General features: G+C 41.0%; 3 protein-coding genes across 4 annotated transcripts in view; 2 read left to right on the top strand and 1 right to left on the bottom strand.

Moving 5' to 3' along the window:
• Positions 1-219: 219 nt before the first annotated feature.
• On the top strand, positions 220-7,898 carry nox1 (NADPH oxidase 1). Its single transcript, XM_047585803.1, has 13 exons — positions 220-500; positions 626-721; positions 1,443-1,553; positions 1,905-1,989; positions 2,581-2,726; positions 3,281-3,474; positions 3,574-3,700; positions 3,793-3,885; positions 3,998-4,239; positions 5,890-6,052; positions 6,271-6,417; positions 6,536-6,660; positions 7,178-7,898. Exons 1-13 carry the CDS (start codon positions 456-458, stop codon positions 7,302-7,304), a joined length of 1,701 nt encoding a protein of 566 aa, XP_047441759.1. The 5' UTR covers positions 220-455; the 3' UTR covers positions 7,305-7,898.
• Positions 7,899-8,335: 437 nt separating this feature from the next.
• cstf2 (cleavage stimulation factor, 3' pre-RNA, subunit 2) lies at positions 8,336-19,852 on the bottom strand. Of its 2 annotated transcripts, XM_047585804.1 has the most exons (14): positions 19,694-19,852; positions 19,386-19,464; positions 19,065-19,234; positions 18,818-18,954; positions 16,820-16,939; positions 16,575-16,697; positions 15,855-15,966; positions 14,351-14,410; positions 10,979-11,078; positions 9,909-10,108; positions 9,596-9,720; positions 9,237-9,320; positions 8,728-8,888; positions 8,336-8,590 (listed from the first exon to the last, which is right to left on the bottom strand). In XM_047585804.1, exons 1-13 carry the CDS (start codon positions 19,788-19,790, stop codon positions 8,763-8,765), a joined length of 1,533 nt encoding a protein of 510 aa, XP_047441760.1. In that variant the 5' UTR covers positions 19,791-19,852; the 3' UTR covers positions 8,336-8,590; positions 8,728-8,762. The 2 variants fall into 2 exon arrangements, with proteins under 2 accessions (XP_047441760.1, XP_047441762.1); XM_047585806.1 differs by lacking the exon at positions 14,351-14,410.
• Positions 19,853-19,983: 131 nt separating this feature from the next.
• Positions 19,984-21,530, top strand: part of bcorl1 (BCL6 corepressor-like 1) — a 28,308-nt gene continuing 26,761 nt past the window's right edge. The window contains exon 1 of the mRNA XM_047585798.1: positions 19,984-20,136. The gene's annotated coding sequence lies outside the window, so the exon portion shown is untranslated. The remainder of the gene's footprint in view (positions 20,137-21,530) is intronic.

Below are 21,530 nucleotides of genomic sequence, written 5' to 3'. Positions count from 1 at the left end.
CTTTATTTTTTATGTTTTGTCCTGTTGGTTGATACTGTGCCTTGACTACTATTACATTACTTGAACATTGAATAAAATGATGTCCAAAAAAAAAAAAACATCTCTCTTTTTCCATTATTCTTGCCAAACACACAATGAAACATTATTTTCCCTATCCAGCTAGCTACGTCACCAACCTGAAGGGTTAGGTTTCCTAAGGTGTAACAAACACTTCCTCATTCCCGCTGTCCCTGCCTGAAGTTGATCCAACGTCGGTTTCCAGACGACTGGAATGTGGTCACTCAACTCCCAAGAGGGACAGCTCTGCTGCTGCTGCACTCGCCAAAGTTTTTGTTTCCTTGTGCCTCTTCACCGGTGAGCACACCTGAAGGGTGGGAGGAGTCTGAGCAGGAGGTATAAATTAAGACGAACGGGCAAACTGGAGATGCATTCAGAGTCCAGCTAAAGTGCTCAACATGGGGAACTGGATAGTTAATCATGGATTTACAGCTTTCATGCTGGTGAGTATCTTTTGTAGGATTAAGATTATTTTTCCGCACAGACATGTATGCATGATTGTCTCTTTGAAAGTTTGATGTAGTTTGTAACATGGAAAGCTGAAAACGTGACCCCGCTGTGTTTGCAGGTGGTGTGGATGGGCATCAACACCTTCCTTTTTGTGTGGTTTTACCTGTTCTATGACTTGGGGGAACAGTTTTACTACACGCGTCATCTTTTGGGGGTGAGTTAAGACATTGTTAACATCTCCACAGGGATGTGTAAATATTCCCTGGAGAAAGTATCTATGGTGTATAAGTAAATGTGCTAATATAACAATAATAATTTAAAAAAAAAATAAAAATTAAAGTCAAATCTCTGGTGCTGGTGTAAATTAAGCTATCAAGAAATGAAGTTGTTTAAAAATGAAATAACAAAATTAAGCAAGGTTATGTTAATTTCTACTTGTCCATTGTTTTCAGAACTGTTATTTAAATTAAACTGATGTGTACTAAGTTTTATCTGATCTGCTAAACTGGTTTTCTTTTAGGGATGTTCTTTTAAATAGTATTAATCAGTAATGTGACTAATTAGATTAATGTGTAGTGAAGGCTGTAGAGAAACACGTCTGCGGTGGTTCTCAAGCGGTTTAGGCACCACAGCCCTCCCCTTAATAACAGCTAAGTATCCAGCTGTTGGTGGCAATTAGTTTCACCGGTTTCTGGTCCTTACATAAACGAGTCAAGCAAGTTTCTGATGAATTTTTTCCTGCAGTGTCCCATTTATGACTCAAAACTCAAGTCCAGTTGCCTTTATTTAAAACCCAATTCGGGGCTATAAAGAAAGAGTTAAATAATGTACAAGTAGCATGAAATGATCCTTAAGCACACTACATGAAATACATGTTATATTTCCCTGCACTGCTTTTCTTTTTTACAATGAGCAATTTCCTCCATTTATTCCAGTCTGCCTTGGCCTGGGCCAGAGCTCCTGCAGCCGTCCTCAACTTTAACTGCATGCTGATCCTGCTCCCGGTGTGCAGGAACCTGCTCTCTCTGATCCGAGGCTCCTTCGTGGTAAGCTCAAGATACTCTCATGTCACAGCAGGGCGAGGTGGTGCACCACAGCCCACACAAATTTCTTTCACAGGTCAAGCCTTTTCAAGTCATCAACTAGTTCGACAAGTTCCTTTGTTCCCTATTGTTTGATATGTAAATACTTGTAAAAAAGTTTTAGTCATTTCAACATCAGTGCGTTGATTTCAGAGTAATAATGAAAGCTGTTTGTCTTGGACACTGGACAGAAATTGATTTCATATTTTGAACTCCCAACAGTTCATGTCTCCCATTAGACGCACAGGTGGCGGCTTCTGCTCCAGAGACTCGTCTTTGCCTTATCTCACTTTCCACTTATTTTTATCTTTTCAGTGTTGCAGCAGAACTATGAGGTCGCAGATCGACAAGAATCTGAGTTTCCACAAGCTGGTGGCGTACATGATCGCATTGATGACAGGTGAAATGGCGCATGCAGTTAGCTGTCAGTCAGTTGATGCCAGTTAGTTGGTGGTTTTCATTACGTTGCTCAACTTCAGCTCAATAATGTGATAAAAACTGAGTTTCAGGCAACAGATTTTATCTTTTTTTAAAAAAGAGCTGTAGATGTAAATCTTAACCGATGCAAAAAAAATAAAATAAAAATGTTTTGTGAAAACAAAACAGGAAAAGGAAACTCACTGTGACTTTTCTCCTTTCCCCACAGTGTGCAAACATGTCTGACTAGTTGCTAATCTGTGTTAAGATCAGCTACATGTGTTCCTTTTGTCAGATAAATTATTCAAGAATGTCAAAGAAACATGTTTTAGTCCTTCCCCTTGTGAAACCACAATGGGTATAAGTAGAGGGAAATGGCAAAACAATGGCAGCAAATATGGTTATCAAGTCAAAATGTTACAAAAAAAATAGTGACACTAAACAATAATGACGCAGGATCAATTTAAGATGCCGTTGGTTGCTGTGTCGTTACTCTTACAAAAAATGACTTCTTGCAAACAGAAGACAGGTTTTGGACAAGAAATAAATTCTCCTTTGTGTGTGTGTCTCACAGCTGTTCACATGATCGCGCACTTGCTGAACCTGGAGTGGTACAACAACAGCAGACTAGGTGTTTATGATGAACTCAGCACTGCTCTCTCCAACCTGGCGGACACAGAAAACACAACCTACCTGAACCCCATCCGCATCACAGACCTCGTAAGTCACCAGCTAAGCTTTCAGTCACGCGGAATGAAAATGAATGTTGAAACAGCGCGTATGCGCCCACAACTGCACCCACTTACCACTTACTTGCCTTTTATCCCAGTAGCTGTCACTCAAAAACATGTCTACTTGCTATTTTTAAAATTCAACCTTAGGCCTATTTCTCAGACACACCTAAATGAAATGGACTGTAAGGTTTTATTTGTACAATCCTTGTTACATAATAAAGATAACACCTCAGAGTTTACCGCGCATCATTTAAAATAAAATTGAGTCACTGGGTGAGCGTAAATGAAACATTTCCTGTACCAAGCCTGGTGCTGGTTTTAGAGGGGGTTTAGCTGTGGCCTGTTGAAGTAAAGTCTCCAAAATTGGATGTTTGCACACAGTTGTTGCAAACAGTTGTTGAGATCTTTCACTGTGGACTGGTGATGTTCAGGTGAAGCTTTAATGTCCCAACATCTGGAGGCTCGTAGCCCGTCGGGGTCCACGTCTTCCCAGTTGAAAACATCTTAATGCTCACTTCTCACTTTCTGCTTGCGTCTCAGGATCCACAGCAGATTCCAACCTACTTTGCCTTCACCTCCATCGCCGGCCTCACGGGGGTCATCATCACTCTGGCTCTCATCCTCATCATCACCTCCTCCATGGAGGTGATCAGACGCAGCTACTTTGAAGTCTTCTGGTACACGCATCACCTCTTCATCATCTTCTTCATCGGTCTCGTCTTCCACGGAGCTGGGTAAAGCACGGGCGTCTGCTTTCTTTTCTTTTACTTGAATGTTGTTTTTGCCGTCGTTGTTGCAGCCCTGTTTATTTTGTCTCTCTCTTTTGTCTGCAGCCGCATTGTGAGGAGCCAGCAGAGAACAGATCCACCACACAACGTCACCTTGTGTAAAGACCGCTCTGACCAGTGGGGGAAGATCCCTGAATGTCCCGTCCCCCAGTTTGCGGGAGGCTTTCCACAGGTGCGTCTCGTACTTTTATTGCTACAACTCCTAGAACAATAAAAATTACACTAGTGAACTATCACTAATAACATTTCTCTTGCTGACTGCAGACCTGGATGTGGGTGATTGGTCCAATGATTCTCTATATCATTGAGCGTCTGCTGCGCTTCGTTCGTTACCTTCAGGCTGTAAGATACAGGAAGGTATGTTTGATTCATGGCTCTGCTCCTTATATGCACCACCAGTAAAAAGTTCTTCTTCGAGAGAGACAGTTTTTTTTGTAGATATCTTAAACCCGTGTGCTTTGCTCTTTAGATTGTGATGCGACCGTCCAAAGTGCTGGAGCTGCAGCTGGTGAAGAATGGCTTCAAAATGGAAGTGGGTCAGTATGTCTTCCTCAACTGCCCGTCCATCTCGCAGCTGGAGTGGCACCCGTTCACCATGACCTCTGCCCCCGAGGAGGACTTCTTCAGCGTCCACATCCGCTCGGCCGGGGACTGGACCGACAAACTCATCCAGATCATGCAAGACCTGCCAGAGGGAGCTCAGGGACCCAAGTGAGTACTTCCACTTTTAATGCTTTTCATTTTAGCATTGTATCATACAAGCAGGATTTCAGTTGAGCCCTAGATCACCTTTTATGTAGAATACATTGTGTTAATTATTGTTTAATGTAGTGCTTCTAATGTGATTATGAAGATGAGTGATTATGAGTCTGCCGTTTATGAGGGGACTGTTTGTCCTTGTCCTTCCACCTTATGAATGGTGCTCTAATGGCCCATTATCTGATTGGAAAAACCTTCTCTTAACAGAGGAAGTAGACTGAGATATAATCTGCCATCAATTTACAACACAGTCTTAACTTCTGTCCCCAAGAAGTTTCAACCTGTCTCACACCAGTGACTGAGACTGGAACCTCTGACTGTTAATGGCTCATTAGAGCACCATTCATAGGAAAAGAAGACAGGGACAAATAGCCCCCCATCAACGATAGTTAAGTATCCAGCCATTAATGGACATTATTTGCACCGGTTTCAGGTTGTGTACAGAAACACGTGAAGTTTCTGATGGGGTTTTCCCACAGAGTTTCCTGTTTAATCTTCAAACTTCTCACCAGTCCCTTAGAGCTGAAGAAGTCATTTGGATAAGTCTTCTAAAAAAAAAAACCTTTAGAAGTCTAGTTGCCTTTTTAAAATGCTATTTGGATATAACATGACCTAGATGACTAACATCTTGTTCATGTTGATCTAAGCATGAGGATCAAACAATATAAACAATTTCAAACAATATGGTATGTGGCATTGGTCCATGACACATACTTCTTACAATAAAAACAAATATTTTTATTCCGATGCCGTTTGTTGCCAAGAATTTATTTACAGTCTCAGACTAGACATGAATGAGACGCACAATCTTGTGTGTCCATAGAAATGTAGTTCTTCAAAAGCAGAACAAAAATTCCAAGCCAGAGAAGAACCTTTAACCAGTATGAAAGTTTATACAACCCAGACTGTTGCAAGGCTCATACTTATGTGTCTGTGCTTGTAGTATGAAAATGATGATGATTGCAACTTACATTAGATTTACTTAGACAGACTTTAATGATCCACAAGGGAAATTGCTTGGCCATAGTAGCTTATTTATTACAAAATGGAATAGAGATGCTATACAGCTGGACAGTAGATAATAGTGGTAAGATGCAAATGTTTTATTTAAATTCTTGGCCTAAAATGAAAAATGACAGCTAATCTTGAACTGACATGTCTTTTTTTTTTTAATTTAATCTCATGAATGACGCCTATATTTGTGGCATACATTTACTAATTTGTTGTCATTTTAGTTGAAGGAAAATGTTGTCCATAAGAATGAGGCTATTCAAGACAGACTGAAGATATATTTTGCTTCGTAATTATTTTTTACACCCCAGTTGAAGCAGTTATAAGGAAAATACATTGGGCCTAATGTGGAGCCCTGCATTACACCACAGTAGACATTAGCAGAAGAGGATAGAAATTTGTCAAATGGATACTTACAGCTAACTACTAAAAGGACTAAAATAAATCCAGATGCCTATGTACCCTGTAAATGTATATACATATTGTTTCTATACATTAGCTTGATTTGGAAACCTCAAAGTAGCTCTTTAAAGTTGGGATGTGATGATTTATTAATCATAATAACGCAGTTCATTTCTCATTTGTTCTCAGAATGGGTGTGGATGGACCTTTTGGCACAGCCAGCGAGGACGTGTTCGACTATGAGGTCAGCATGCTGGTTGGTGCTGGCATTGGCGTCACTCCTTTTGCCTCCATCCTTAAATCCATCTGGTACAAGTTCAAAGACTCCAACCCCAACCTCCGCACCAGAAAGGTGAAACTCCCACCATTTGTCTGTTTCTGACATTCGAACCCGTAGATATTTTTCACTGCGGTGACACACCGTTACGCTTGATCGATTAGAGACAGGAGCTGCTTTTGTCTTTTAGATAAAGCCTGCTGTGAGTTAGAGGGCGAGTCATCAGCAGTGTGACCAGCTCTTTTGTAAGAGGATCATTGTTTCACATGCGTGCATTTGCTTCCTGGTTTCAGATCTACTTTTATTGGCTCTGTCGGGAAACACACGCCTTTGAATGGTTTGCTGACCTTCTGCAGGGGCTGGAGAAAGAAATGGAGGAGAGAGGAATGGGGAATTTCCTCACCTACAAACTCTACCTGACTGGGTGGGATCAAAACCACGTACGTGAATCAGCTGTTACTTTGCGCAAGCTGCAGACCAAAGTTCAGATGAACAGTTTGAAGTCATTTCATCATAAAGTTGGCTATGTTAACCATTTCCCGTCACATTATGTCACAGGCTACCCATGCGAAAGTTCACTTTGATGACGACATAGATGTGGTCACTGGGCTCAAGCAGAAAACTCACTATGGCCGACCCATCTGGGACAAGGAGTTCGAACAAGTCCGCAAAGAGAACCCCACGTAAGACAAAATCCTTTTTGTAGATAAGACCAAATCACCTACATACATAAAATATAACCCACAGAGCAGTGCAGTGCAGTAGTGCATGTATCTAGTAAACAGATTAAGACTTTCCATAAATGTGTTTGATTTCTAAAATACATTACTCACAGCATGAAATCTGCTTTTTACGTTGACTCCTTAAATGTCTCACCCATTTTAATGCAAAAAAAAAAAAAAATTCAGTTGCACTTTTGGATTTTTTTTTTCTATGAATAGTAATGTGCATCCATTATAAACAAATTAAATAATCCAAAAAGCTAAACAGGTAAAAAGACTGAAGGTCTGAATCCATCTTGCTTGTGGTAGATCTTCAGTTAGTTTATGTTGCATAAAATGAAGTAGCTGAAAATAAGAAATCCTGTAATTAAATACGTCAGTATTCAGTTCTGTATTTGATAAATGTTCTGTTACTTTTCACTGCAGCTTGGGAAGAAGATTTCTTTTTTCCTAAACTTGCTTTCGTTTGTGTTTCCAGGTCTGTGGTTGGAACTTTCTTGTGTGGCCCCGAAGTGCTGGCAAAAGTCTTGCAGAAGAAATGTGTCAAATACTCGGACGTGGATCCTCGCAAGACCAAATTTTACTTCAACAAGGAGAACTTCTGAGCACAATAAATTACTAAAAAATACTAAATCAGGAGAGCAGCATCTATTAAGAATATTAAGAACAACAATTGATGGTAAATGTGTTCCACCGGAGAATAGCTGACGATTAACGTTGATGAAGCTGTGCAACAACCTGTATGACAGGCCGGGTGTGTTTTGATACGGCCTGTACAGCAAACCGCACTTAACTCCGATAAAGAGCCACGGCATGTGGTTTTCATGGGCACTGCTCAGGGACCAACTTTCTCTTCTTCCATTTCACAGCGCGACATAGGGGCTGAATCTTATCGTTTGTCTGCATTGGTGCCCTCGTAGAGATTTTAAGTGTCACAGAGACATGAAGACCTCGGTTTCTTGTTGCATGATGCTGGCACATTATATGCAAAACTAGATTAATTTTACATAAATATCAGCTTAAATCAAGGTAGCAAAGAACATAATGTACTTTACTTATGTATACGCAGGTAGAGTTGCAACTTTTTTTTCATCCAACTGTACAAAATCAAATATGATATGAAGTTTCCGCAAATGAAAACTCAAACCAGTTTGAGTGTTTTTGTTTCCTTGAAAGTGTATTAAATATTTTCTGATTAACTTGGTTTCAGACAGTTATATTATCAGCATATTTCTGCTTTTTTTCCTAATCTTATACTTACCTCTTGGGATAATTTTCCCATGATAAAAATCCATTGTATATACTGTATAGAACATATTTTGCTGTTTAAATAACACGTAAAAGTGTAACAAGGTACAAAAGCGAATGAACTTTTGAAGTTTTAAATTTACTTTGTAAACATATATACTGTTTTTCTAAAGCGTTACTGGTTAAGGAAGCAGATTTCTTGGAAGCAGACAATAGGTTGTCATCGGCTGTTAAATTCTCCCGTATTTCCTCATTACAATGAGCCTGGAGGGAAACGGTCACGTAGCCTGTTGCTAATTATAGTCTAAAGACATGGGACACAATCATTTTAACTGCGTCTACTTTGTATACCACTCCTCATGAATAAACAAACAAACAAAAAAAAAAGTCAATGTGTGTTTTCTTTTATTGACGAAACAACAAGCTGACAACAGCTGGCTTTAGAAGAAAGAGACCACGACATTTTTCACTCTAACTGGTTATCATCTGCCATCGCCACCCTCTCTGAATACACGTACAGCACACTTTCAAGCAACGCAATTAAAAAATAACAACTATACAATATTCCAAACTAACATGAGACGTCTTCTGCGGGAGCCGCTTGCAGCGATTCTGGGGGAGGGGGAGGGGCAGGCTGTGAGTCCTGGCATGATGAAGCGGAAAGAATGGGAGGGCAGTGTGTCAGAAATAGAAGTGGCTCCGTGACGTTTGCACAAATGTTTCAAAAAATCTTACGCTTCCTTAAAGGAAAGAATGCTGGACGGAAAGAAGGAACCCCACCTGTTCCTTCTGTCAGGACTTTGTAGGACAGGCTATCATGGTGCTCCGCTTGCCGTCTTCTGAATCTGCTCTTTGAGGATGAGGATGCTCTGCCGCTGCTCCGGGGGCAACATGGCGATCTGTTCTGGGGTCAGCTGCAGGACCTGCATGATCAGGGCAGCCTGGAGAGGGACAGAAACATGTGCAACAGATGAGGTTTATTGGTAATATTGGTTTATTGGTAATTAGTTTTTGTTCTTAGGTGATATATTTGCAGTGAATTAAAATATTTTTGTATTGTTGGGGAGGAGCATCATTGCTATGGGGTGGGGGTGTCTGGTCTGGTCTGGTCTAAGTGCGTTGTACATGTCTAAGTAACATCCACATGAATGAATGCCAGGTCCTAATGTTTCCCAGCAGAACACTGGATTGTCACAAGATGGACGATGTTATTCACCCCTCCTGTCGGTGGTTTTAATGTTGTGGCTGATCGGTGTATCACACAAAGGTGCCAGACGAAGTGAACCCACCTTCTCCTGGTCCTGTGTGGAGACCTGACTCTGCCCCGGACTGAAGCCTCCTCCTGATGGGGGGACACCAGAAATACCAGGACCCTGCAGGACAAACACACCATTAGCTCTCACTGGTGTTCTGGGGAAATGATTTTCCAGACTGAGAGGATAAGACCGGCTTCTTCTTGATTGTTATTCCCACACTCAATAATTATTTTGTAAGGCTCTGATTGATAATTAATGATTCAAATAGTGATAATAGTGAGGCTTTTTTAGTACCTGAACATTTTCCACTTAGCTTTAGTTAGTATCCTAACATAAAAAAAAACCTTTGGGTAACTTAACAGTAACACAAACCCATTAGATGCAGCTCTTACCGGTCTTGCAGGTGGAGGAGGGTTGGGTCCCATGCTATGTGGGACGGGGCCTTGCATTCCCACCGACATGGAAACCCTCTGACCTGTCACTGGGCCGCGAGAGTCCATCGCCCTTGGGTCACGGCCTGCAGGAGGAAACAAAAATCACAGTTCACACTTCACTGAGTATATAATATATACGCAAACATTACGAAATACAAGGAAACAACAGTGGAAGGTTTCTAAAAAAAGAAAACAAGTTGCTGTATCATGACTACGTGCACACAGTCAGGTCAATCCAACCTCAACCTGTGAACCCTTATGGGAGCAGTACCTCTGGTCTCCATCGGCGGGCCCCGAGGCTCCATCATCGGGGGCCCTCTGGGATCACCTATTATGTTGCGCGGTTCGGCCATTGGCGGGCCTCTCATGTCCATCGGGGGACCTCTTATATCTGGAGGGGGTCCGGCTGCCATCTGCATCATGTGCACAGGCGGAGCCTGGTGGGGCGGCGGCGCTGCCATGTAGCCGCGGCTGCAGGCACAAAATAAACGTTTTTGAAACTGGACTGAGCAAAGGTTGCAGGTTATCTGACATGGCCAGAATTCTTGACAGAATTCTTGACATTTAAACCGGCCTCTTGTACCCAAGGCCAGTAACTCAACTTCCAGCATCCATTGTCAGCGTTGGCCACTGTGTCACTCTGCTATCAGGATCGGAGTTATACTGGTCCTTCTGGTCACCGCTGATCTGATCTAACACTTCACACTGCTTCTCAAAAGCGTTCAACTGGCCTAACAGGGTGGCTTATGCGTTCACCGAGCAGGAAACCTCATACGCTCACTTGGCAGTTTATTGGCTGCGCTAGAGAAAACGAATGCACTGTGAGACGACAGTCATGCACTAAATCTTAGCTTTTAGGTATTCAGCATTTCACATGTCCCATGGAGCTATTTAATTGTACCGACACGTTTCTTTAATTTTGAGAATCTCACTTAATCCTCATTTTAGTCTTTATATACATACTTGTAATAAACACTAACTTAAGCCAGTTTTCAATCAAGCACCATCCTCTGAGCATTTCAACAGTAACTAGGTCAAGATTTAGTGCAGGACTAAATCTTGACCTAGGACACCCAATAATCTGGCACGTACGCTTTTCATCGAGTAAAAGAAAAACACATCAGCAGATTGTTTATGAAATATTTCCAAGGACATAATGGAACAATAAAAACGTGAGCTGCCTGCTGTTTGTGGACAAATACTTGAATTGTTTGAGTAGCATTTACAGTACTTCTTTTGTACTTCTGACACGAGCAGCTGTGTACTTACAGCTAACCCAGAAACCTTAAGTTGGAGAACGTAAATGTAACAGCCACTCCCGCCGTGTTATCGGGGTCTTACTTGGGATCTATGACTTCTCCAGTGACGGACAGCAGAGTTCCTCCTCTGGGATCATTGGGACCGTCTCCCAGCAGGCCTTTGGGGGTGATACTGCCAGGTCCTGAGGAGAAAAATGGATCATAGTACATTTATCATGCATTTAATCAGAACGTACACAGTTTCCCATCAACTTTTAATGACTAATGACTTCATAGGAACACGGCACAGCGCTAAATGGGCTCGAATTCCCGGTTAGAGGAACTGCACACACCCGTTTGCTCATGACACAGATTTCAGCAAACAGCCGGAGTTGTTTGAAATGGACAAAACACACACTAACCACATCAGAATGCCACAGCCCAACGTCACAACACAGAAAAAGCAAGAAGAAAGTTGCGGCCTCAAATCTCTGCTCTCACACACAAGTCGTCCTCAGCTAAACTACGAAATAATCAGTCTGCACGTTTCAGTTGGAAGACGACTTGAAGTGGAAGGTCTCATCTAGTTTCCCCAAAAATAAATGAGGCTCACTGACCATATTTGTAGTTTTAATATGAACCTGGGAAATACTGATTGAAAATGGAAAGGAAACATCACTTATGTTAGAGAGACTGGGTGTAAAAAAAAAAAAACAAACAAACAAAAAAAAGATGAGATAAAGACCTGTCAGTTTTCATAAAACCAACAAGTGAACAATCAGTTTTATGACAAAGTGACGAGAGATCGGACAGATTTTAGACAAAAACAAATAAAAATAAATCAGAGTTCACCAAGAATGATTAACAGTGCAATCACGCTCAGAGGTAACCTCAGCAGTTTCCTGTTGTTATGAATCGATTCGTAGCTTTGCCCATCTTAGATTGGCACGCCACAGCTGGCACCACATTATGACTGACTCATCGTGAAAGCTGTAAACAACTAATTATCTTGTTGTCATTGCACATTTCAGTAGGTGATATAGCTTTGACTGGTAGTGGATATCGCTGGTGGTGTGTTCCTGGTTTGCAGTGGTGAGACAGTGAAGTCTCCGTGGTTACGGCCACTGAGTGGCAAAAAGTGACAGATGATCATGGAGATTAGTCTGAATTGGAAAATGAATTTAAAAAATGGGGAAGAGCTGTCGTGCGATTGACTGAACCAACAGATTTGAAAAGCAGTCAGAGATATATTTTTACAGACATCTGCCGAAGAAAAGAGAAGTAAATGGGTCGCTGCATTAGAAGAAACAACTTGAATCCAGACACAGAAACCTGGTGCTGTGGTTTGCATTTAGTGCCAGGTAATATTAACTTATGCTGTATTTTTTGATACCTTAAGTTATATTCTGGAGGGCTGTCAGATACGTTACAGCCGACAGTAACTATTTCAGTTCCAACAATAAATAAGAATAAATGGAATATCTGCATTCACTCCTCATCGTCCTTTTAACGTTACAGTATTGTATGGCTGACGTTCCTTCTCAGTTACGCTCTTTTATTCTTTTCTCTTCTACCTTTTATTTAGCTATATTTATCATAACAGAAATTACCTGAAACTAACTGAAACTAATCCACTTTTCCAAATCCATACTAGTTTGTATGGATCATTGTTGGGTACAACTGTCCTTAATTTGATCTGGTAATCCACATTTTTCCCATACTCGCGTGTTTTTGCCACTCAGGGGGGCGTGGCCGCGGGCAGCAGTGACCTCTATATGTCAAAACAAGGTCCAAGGAAGTAAAAGAGGTGATGGGGCCTCAATGGTGCACTGTAGCTCAAACTGATTAGAAAAAAAAGGCAAATGTTTGTCTTGATTACATGAGCTTCAGAGTAGAAGCAGGTGCGCCAGTTTCACCAGTAAGCGGTGATAATGTTCTGGCTGATCTGTGAATGACTGCTGTTACCACTTCATCCTGGCAACGTATGAAGCTTGAGCTCAATGCCATCATGTGTATTCGTACCGAATCAAAAAAATGAGTGGGCGCTGTGTGAAAATCTAAAATGTATGAACGTTATTAATTAAACGCTAAGAATTATAAATAGCTCATATCATCTTGTTTAGTTACTATTTAAAAAAGAAAAAAAAAAAAGAAATAAATAAAAAAGGCCAGGCTCAGAATCCGTGATGTAGACGGGCACACAGGTACGAAGGATAAGCAACACTCCCTCGGCTCGCTGACCCAAATTTGCCCACAGTGTCATGGCAACAGCACCACGGCTAAAAACAGACCCTAAACACACAAGATGAAAATGAATATGTCTTTTGGGGCAAAAAAACACCCTAACAACGTCTACAGCAGAGGTCTTCAGTGTTTTTCAGGCCAAGGACCCCAAACTGATGGAGAAAATAAGTAGGGACCCCCTACCTACTATATGTGCTCTATATTCAACTCATCCTAGTGCTATTTATATATATACGTCACAATCATTTTTCATTCAATATGAAGTTATCTCTTATCCCTCCACTAAAATAAGTTGGATTCATGTTAATGTGTATTTAAAGAAATTTAAATTTGTGGAGAAATTTACACACACATATATATATATGTATATATATGTAGCCTGGATCAATTAAAGCTTGTGTCTCTTTCCCACTAATGGCAAACCAGGAACAGTCCGACAATTAACAACATTTTGTTTTCTTAAACGCACAAAATGGGCCCCTATGGACAAAAACTGGACGTAACCAGTCGAACATCTTTGAGAATCTCGCCGTTTGTAAAGGTCAGATAATGAAGATTTGAGGATTTTACTAAAGTGCTCTTTAGCGGCGATAACCATCAAACTGTACAATCCAGTCTGACTAGACTACAGCTGGAGGCAAAATGCCTGGACGGTCTGCACAAACTGGCTTCAACTGCATTTGTGAGGTGGCCTGGTCCAACTGTACAAAGTCCTTTTGTGCACACATTCGGCATTTTGTTTGATTTGATTGCTTCGCTCCACTTAATCGAAAGCCGCGCCGTCACTTTGTTTCTTTTGTTTGAGATTTGGTCAGATTGTAAACACGATACTCTGCATTACTGGTTTAGTTGGGTTGTTACTGCCTACTAGTGTTTCTCTGAAACTTTCAGACACATGCTCGATTTTTCGATAATTAAAAATTAAAATGAAACATTTTCTGCCCGTTTGAAGATTTGTGCATGCGCAAATAATGGTGCACGCTTGACACTTGGCTCTGAACCCAGACCTGTTTCTTTTCGCATGCAGTGACACTACCCTCATGACATGGCATATGGTGTTGTAGTTATGGTAGAGCTCCGAGATTAAAGCCTTTATATAAACAGTCTAAATATCTACTCAAATATCTACTCTAAGGGCTCACGCATTCGCTTACAGCGGACATGCAAGGACAGTGCTGCTCCTCAACAACTGCTATGACCTGACTGGAGGACTGAGGGAGTACAGTGATACCTTGAGGCCGCTCGATAGCAGTTTGACCTGACGATCCTGTGGGAGAATGCTGCAGGTTCCCTGAGCCAGCATTAAAAAGTGAAAAGAACAGGAGACACAAGACTCAAGAGAGCAAAGCAGCATTTTAGCGCGCTCATGAAATCATCTCATGCACACATAAAAACACAGAAGAGGGGACTTATAGCAAGCAAAGAGTATAATGTCAAATACCTATAGGTTTAACAAAAAAAAAGACAGAGAGAAAGAAACGCCTTTCTCTACATTTCTACGAGGAGCTGCTAACCGCACGGCTCTGGTGACACCTAGTGATCTCACAGAGCAATGACGTGGTCTTGATGCATATTCAGAAAGTAATCTGACTTCTTCAAGTTTTGCACACCGTATTTTAAAGTTGGTTTAATTTTTCTGGAGATTTGCCAACATTGGGAGGTCAACAGTTAGTTTTAACAATGCATCCTCTGATTTGATGAGGCAAAAATGTCCTTTTGGCAGAAACTCACGCACTCTGAACCTTAGGTTCTTTGTCACCTCCTGATGAAGGTCCTCAGTGCTCAGTTTTTCTTGGAAGAGCCCCGGTTGCAAACTTGAGCCATTTCACAATTGTTGAGGCCACTGTCCTCCTGGGACACTGAAAACTTTAGGACCTCTTGCCTTTTATGGTGCACAGAGAGTTCCTTGGACTCCGAGGCTTGGATTCCATCCAGACACGCAGTGCGATTATGGGTTTTTAAACTGATGTCTAATGAGCTCAGTTTAACACAGATAGACTCCAGTCCAGTTCTGCATCTCAAGAATAATTGAAGTAAACATAGTTTTGGGAAAAACTGACAACTTTAACTTTAATTTAACTGAGAGATTCCAGCTTTTAATTATTGAAAACTTTGCAAACATTTCTAAAAATGTTTTTGTGGACATGGATTAACACATTAACAGATGCAATACATGAAGGAGTTTAATACTTTCTGAATTCATCTTAAAATACATGAAATGTTTTTGAATTGGCCAAATTTATAAATGAGTTCTATGTATGGGAAATACTGCACCGAAAAAATCAATATGCACAAAGCTACTGCAAACAAATCATTACTGGAATATTAAATGTACAGTATATTTTAAAATACTACACATGAAGCATTTGTGATATAAATGCTAAAGTCCTGTATGAAAGTATGCTTGATTTAAACTGACAAATTCAGGTTTGCTTTAATGCCCAATTCAAACTACCTTGAACCTATAATGCTTAAAGCGACGATGCACATTTCATGAAAATAACTCTATTAAAAAATAAATAAATAAATAATTAGCATTTACAACAAAAAGCAAATTAACCAGAAGCAGCTGCTGCATGGCGACCAGGTGGGACTAACTGAGCAAATGTCACAACATAAACAGCCACATTAACCTTAAGAAGTGCAGATGTGGGAGATCACACGGACATGACTTATGAAAACGAGCCGCAGCAATCTGAAAGCAGAATGAAGTGTGCATGCAGCCTGAGGATTACCTGGAGGTCCCACTGGTCCTGGTACAGGCCCTGGGACAGACATCGGTCCAGGTACGACGCCCATGTTGGGGGGCTGCATCATCTGAGGCGCCCCATTGATGTGCATTCCAGGCTGATCACATAAAAGAATTTAAAAAATGAATACTATGAATTATGAAATGTAAATAACCAAATTTTTATCTTGAGAGCTATTTTATTATTATATAAAAGCATCTACTTCCTGCTACCTCTTCTTTCTTATGAGATGATGCACAAGACAGAGTTTTATTCTACCAGTTTCAGTGGTTAAATTTAGTTGTTATTTTTGAAACTTCTGGTGCATGGGGCCCACTCGTCTTCACAGAAGCAAAATACAATAAATAAAATAAAGCAGAAGATTAAGAAGAAGATAAAATGGGTATGTGGCAAAATGAGGTAAATCTATTGAAACAGAATAAAGTGAAAGGCAACCGTTCTTAACCAGGGAAATGCACAATGAAGAGACAAGACAGACTGCTTTGTTAAAACTACACTTTGAACAAATGTTAATCTACAGGCAAATTGTCCAAATATTTGATCCATCCACTTCCATTAAAGTTTGCAAAATGGATTAGCCCAAGCAGGGGGTTTCAGTTTTGCTTTGATCTCCGGGGGGGGCTGTGGACCAACTTTGGAAGTTGGCTGAACATAAATTCAATGTGAATGCTGACTTGAAGAAGAGTGAAGAGGCGTTGCGCTTACCACAGGCTGAGGCTGAGACGCTGGCACGGTGGGCTGTGCGGGCGGAGGATTGACGGGGGGCGCTCCTCCACCCTGTCCACTGGGAATCAGAGGCTGGACCGTGGTTTGCCGATGGAGCATTTTCTGTACGTGGAGAAACGCGTGTCAAAAAAATTAGCTTTGGTATGGATCGACTGACAAGTGACGTGGTTTAAGTTAAGAACCACAAAGGTAAACTCATTTACGATTAGACTAATCACTCTCACCAAGGCTATCTCAGGGTCGACTATCCGCATGACCACTTGGGCCTGCAGCAGTGCGTAGGCCAGCTGAGGGTTCTGCAGCAGCATGTTCCTTGCCTCCTGAGGACTGTTTTGCACACACAGCTGGAGACATAAATCAAAATTTCAAGGAAAATTCGATATTAGAAACCACAGGTAGAATCACACGTTAACAAGGGGGAAAAAAACAAGGTCCGGGTGCATGTTGATGACTAATGGAAGTTTTGGCAGAAGCACCAAACATTCAGCAAAGATGTGCACTGGTATCAGTCGGATCTGCATTGGAGCACAACAGCCTCTGATCTGCATATGGGGCTATCCTACTGACACAGGCTTTGGTGCAACAAAAGACTTTCCCAGCTGGGGGAAAAAATGTCTGCAGTGTGGTGTTTCTTTGAGCTTAATGAAGCAGACTCCCAGCTGTGCAAAGATAAGCCTTTTCTGGTGGAGCGGATAGAGATAGGCCTCAGCAGAGCCTCTGTTAATGAAAGGAAGAGCATCTGCATACAGCTGTCAGCCCGGAGGTGATTCAGACAGACTGCGTTTGTCACCATCTTTCCTGGAGACCGAGAACAGTAAGCAGCTTCACATGGAGTCTGTGAACACATGGAGCTTTTAACATGGGCGGCTCTCAGCACAGGTGTAAACACACCCAAGACGCATTAAGGTCCGGGGCCTGTTCAGAGCTCAGCATTGAGATCCGATCGCATAAAAGACAGGTGTAAAGACCCCCAGGATGCATGATGATGAGATCACATGTGAGAGATCCAATGTCTGACCACATTTGGAGGTGGTCTGGTCGCATGTGTCCACATTCCTTTGGTAGTGTCAAAGCAATGCGTCCTGAGTCACATTAAAGACCTCCTATAATCAACTGGGGTGGGATGATCCACCCAATCTCTTATCCTTTTACTAAGCTGGTCTAACTAACATCAGGGCGGAGATCAATAAATAATAGCTTATTGTCTGTGTTCAAGTCATGACAAACACACACACATAACACAGAAACATTTGGAGGTTGTCTGGGCTGCATATGTCCACATCCTTATTTAGCAGTGAAAATGTGTTGCGGGCAATACTGAAGGAGGATCTTTTTTCCCCTGCGTCAGAGTCATCATTTCATTTGCACTAGGTTTCCGCATCCAGCTTTGGATAACACAACAGAAAGAGGTGTTGTGCACTCTGCACAAAGTGCCTCAGCACCTTCAGCACCTGAGGAGGTAACACACGTGCTACTCTAGATGATGACTGGACAGAAAAGGAAAAAAAAACAACAAACACTGTAAGTGTTGTCTATTCATTAGTAGGGAGCTTTTTTAAATCTTCCTTGTAGCTATTAACTAACAAATCTGAAGAAGAATGAATTTCCATGTTAAGTCATTACATATGAGTGGATGCAATGTATCACAAAATGGTATTCACACGCTTTATGCTAATTAATATGGAGTCAAGTTACTGTATTCCCTCAAATAGGAGGTTTAATTTACCTATATCACCAGAGATTGCTCTGTTACTCACTACGACGGCAGGCGGTTTGCTGCAGTGCCATTATTATCGTGCTTATGGATGCTTCCCAAATGATGTAGGAGTTTATTTGCATACAGAGCGGGGAACTGATGTCAGATCTCAAGTGGTCACTTCAGACACATTTTAACGCCAGGTGTAAATGGACGCACTGAGAGCTGACATGCACACACACAGTCTGAAAACACCACGTCAGGGAAAATACTTTCAGTGCCATTAGGTTCCTCATTAGTTATACTTTGTTTTTCTCCTTGGTGCTCGTCGTACTTGAAACCGTGAACTGTTTCTAGAGATGTAAATATAATACTCAAGACATCATAACTGTCCACCGACGGTTCTGGTGTTGAGAAGGCCAGAAGTCAAATCCAGTGGAAGGTTTATTGATAACTAAATATACCTAATTACCAGTTGTATACAGTCGTGTGAAAAATAAAGGACTTTACAGATAGACAAACCTACCTTCATCTGTTTCATAAGCTCAAACATCTGCTCTGGGGGCAGGCTCGCCACAGCCCTGCTGATGGACTCTGGGGCTTCCTCCGGCTGAACATTATCTCCATAAGGAGACTCAATAATGGGGGCCCCGGTTCCCAAACCTGGTCAAGACAAAAAAAAACAAAAACAACAACTGATAAATGCTGCTCTGCACAAACACACGTCATTCACATAATAAACAGCACCAGAGACGGAGATGACGCGGACATACTTTTGAGCTCTTCCTTGTTTTTCTCGCTGGCTGCATTGTCAACACGGAGCGCACGACCACTGAACTCCCTCCCATTCAGGTTTCTCATGGCACTGAGGGCCGTCTCCTGGTCCTGATATTCACAGAAGCCATATCCCTTTGGTTTACCTGTTTCTCTGTCATATACTAACCTGAGATGAAGGGGACACACGTGATGAGCATGACAACATCCACAGAAAACACACAGTTAACTAGCCAACCTTCGTTTTAAAATGTTTCACACGGGATAAATCAAGTATCTAGCCAACTGTAAAATCTTGATTGCCCATTTGTCTGACTTACCTGAAACTCACAACAAGACCGACTTCAGAAAATATGTCTTTAAGTTGTTCTTCTGTGGCTTCATACGGTATGTTTCCCACTGAAATAGTTATTAGATACAAAAAGTTATCGTTAAACAGAAATGTGCATTTTAGATTGCAGTTAATGAGCTGATTGTTTTGAATAAGTTTGGCTCCCTCGTTGCCTAGTTAACACGCTAGCGGGACATCAACGTTAGCTGGCTTTCATTCATTAGCCATTACTTTATTGACTATGGGCCTAAAGGAGGGACCGGCCCCTATTCGTACAAGTTACACAGACCAACTTACCAAACACGGATCGCAATGATCGATCGACGGCTGGGTCTCTATTCGCGGCAGCAGCAGCAGCTGCGGCAGCTGCAGCAGCAGCGGCTACGTTCGCCATTTTGGGGACAGAATTGAGCGTGACACCAGGAAGTTAGAGAGTAGGGTACATCCGTTTGTGGTAAAACCGTAAAGGCCGCATTCGAAAACAAATAGTCACCCCTTCTTAACCACATAGAAAATCACACTGTCCGTCAACAAACTTATTTTTCCGTTTTTATTTATTTATTTATTTATAATTAGCAGCAAGGAATAATTCAAACGCAAGGCGCGCTGGAGAGAAGAGGTCAGCACAGGTGGAGAGAAAACAGATGGCGCTGTTGTTAAATCGCGTTTGTCACCGACTTGAAACCAGATATAGTCAATGCTTGAAACCTCTAATTTAGAGATTTCCAACAGAAGATTTGGTGAGTAATATAAATATATATATTCATCAAGTTTAACCATTTCAGAATGAGGTAATAATGTGACCGTTGGTGTACGACCAGGGACTGTTGAAAGTTAACGGTTAAATCCACCTGTAATATCTGATTGAATGCACCGGTTTAGATTGATAACGACGTTTAATCGGTTATTAATAATATTAATAATAATAAAAACTGCTATCCACGTATTCAGTAAACCTTAAGTCGCATTAAAACTCAAGATTTTGAGGCCTGCTCAAGTGATAGGATTTTTAGACAGTACAAAGTTGATAATAAATATAATAGTTAACAATAATAATTAATAATAAATGTTGTGAATTTGTGAGTTTTAAACGAATCTCTAAAACTGTTTCGTTTGCAAAGCTATTTTTCATACATGTAAACAGATCATCTTAACAGGTCATTGTGTTTTGTCAAAAAACAGTGTTGTGATGAAGAGGAGCCTTTTTCCTAAGCTCCTCTTCATCACAACACTGATAAACACTCACTGGCCAGTTCACTAGGTACACTATTGGAAATTGAGTGATCCTAATATAATGGTACTGCACTAAATCTTAGCTTCATGAATGTTGTAAGGTTCAGTGTATGTTGAAACAACGTAAGACAGGTGGTAATTCAACCATATGTTTCTGTTATTTAGCATAGACCACTGACTAAAATGGGGCTGTCAAAATAATAGAAACATGCGTCAGTACAACACAATCTAACAGCACTACGAACAAGAACACAACCGAATCAACCGCTCTCTCCGTTTCTAAAAATGACCATCATTAGTATAAGATGTAGTTGAAGATTTCAGATTCTAAATGTGACCTAAATTGTGACGATGAGTAGATCAAGCAGTTATGTTACATAAACTCATAATAATAGCTATTATCAGAATTGTCAAGACTTTCCTGCTTGACTATCTCCATATCCACAATTTAATTTACAATAAATATAATATCAGTGTTCATCAATACCTGATTTTACATTTTTGTTATCTTCTCCTGGTTTGTTTTTGTTATCTTTCCTGTTTTGGAGGGTGGTGTGGACTAACATGGTGAGTTCAAATAATTTTGGACATCAATCATTTTGGTCGTCAAGCCGAGTTTAAAAACTGCATTTACTTTACTGCTACCTGTATAAATAACGTCTATATAAAAATTGCTGTGAGCTTCAGGGCATCATGTCTGCTCTTAACTGTCATTAGTAATTTCTTCTGCCATGTTGTTAGCTGGTTGTTTGTCTCTATCTGAAATAATAACTTCTTTTTAAATCAAACTTACTTTAAGATAATAATGATAAACTGAATTGTATTGGTCAATATATCTTAATATATATATATTCTATGTTATATAATTTATACATTTAGGTCCATGATGTGAAATTCAATG

The sequence above is a fragment of the Mugil cephalus genome, chromosome 5 (genome assembly GCF_022458985.1).
Source record: "Mugil cephalus isolate CIBA_MC_2020 chromosome 5, CIBA_Mcephalus_1.1, whole genome shotgun sequence".
Taxonomy (NCBI): Eukaryota; Metazoa; Chordata; class Actinopteri; order Mugiliformes; family Mugilidae; genus Mugil; species Mugil cephalus.
This window is presented reverse-complemented; position numbering and strand designations above follow the sequence as displayed.

Bases quoted from the DNA above. Each gene is read 5' to 3' on its own strand.
- nox1 (XM_047585803.1), top strand. From the start codon at position 456: ATGGGGAACTGGATAGTTAATCATGGATTTACAGCTTTCATGCTG. The intron at 3,886-3,997 runs GTATGTTTGATT...TTTGCTCTTTAG, and splicing joins AGGCTGTAAGATACAGGAAG to ATTGTGATGCGACCGTCCAA. The intron at 6,418-6,535 runs GTACGTGAATCA...ATTATGTCACAG, and splicing joins CTGGGTGGGATCAAAACCAC to GCTACCCATGCGAAAGTTCA.
- cstf2 (XM_047585804.1), bottom strand. From the start codon at position 19,790: ATGGCGAACGTAGCCGCTGCTGCTGCAGCTGCCGCAGCTGCTGCTGCT. The intron at 10,109-10,978 runs GTAAGACCCCGA...TTGTGCCTGCAG, and splicing joins GGAGAAGTCATAGATCCCAA to CCGCGGCTACATGGCAGCGC. The intron at 9,321-9,595 runs GTAAGAGCTGCA...TTTGTCCTGCAG, and splicing joins CTCCTCCACCTGCAAGACCG to GGTCCTGGTATTTCTGGTGT.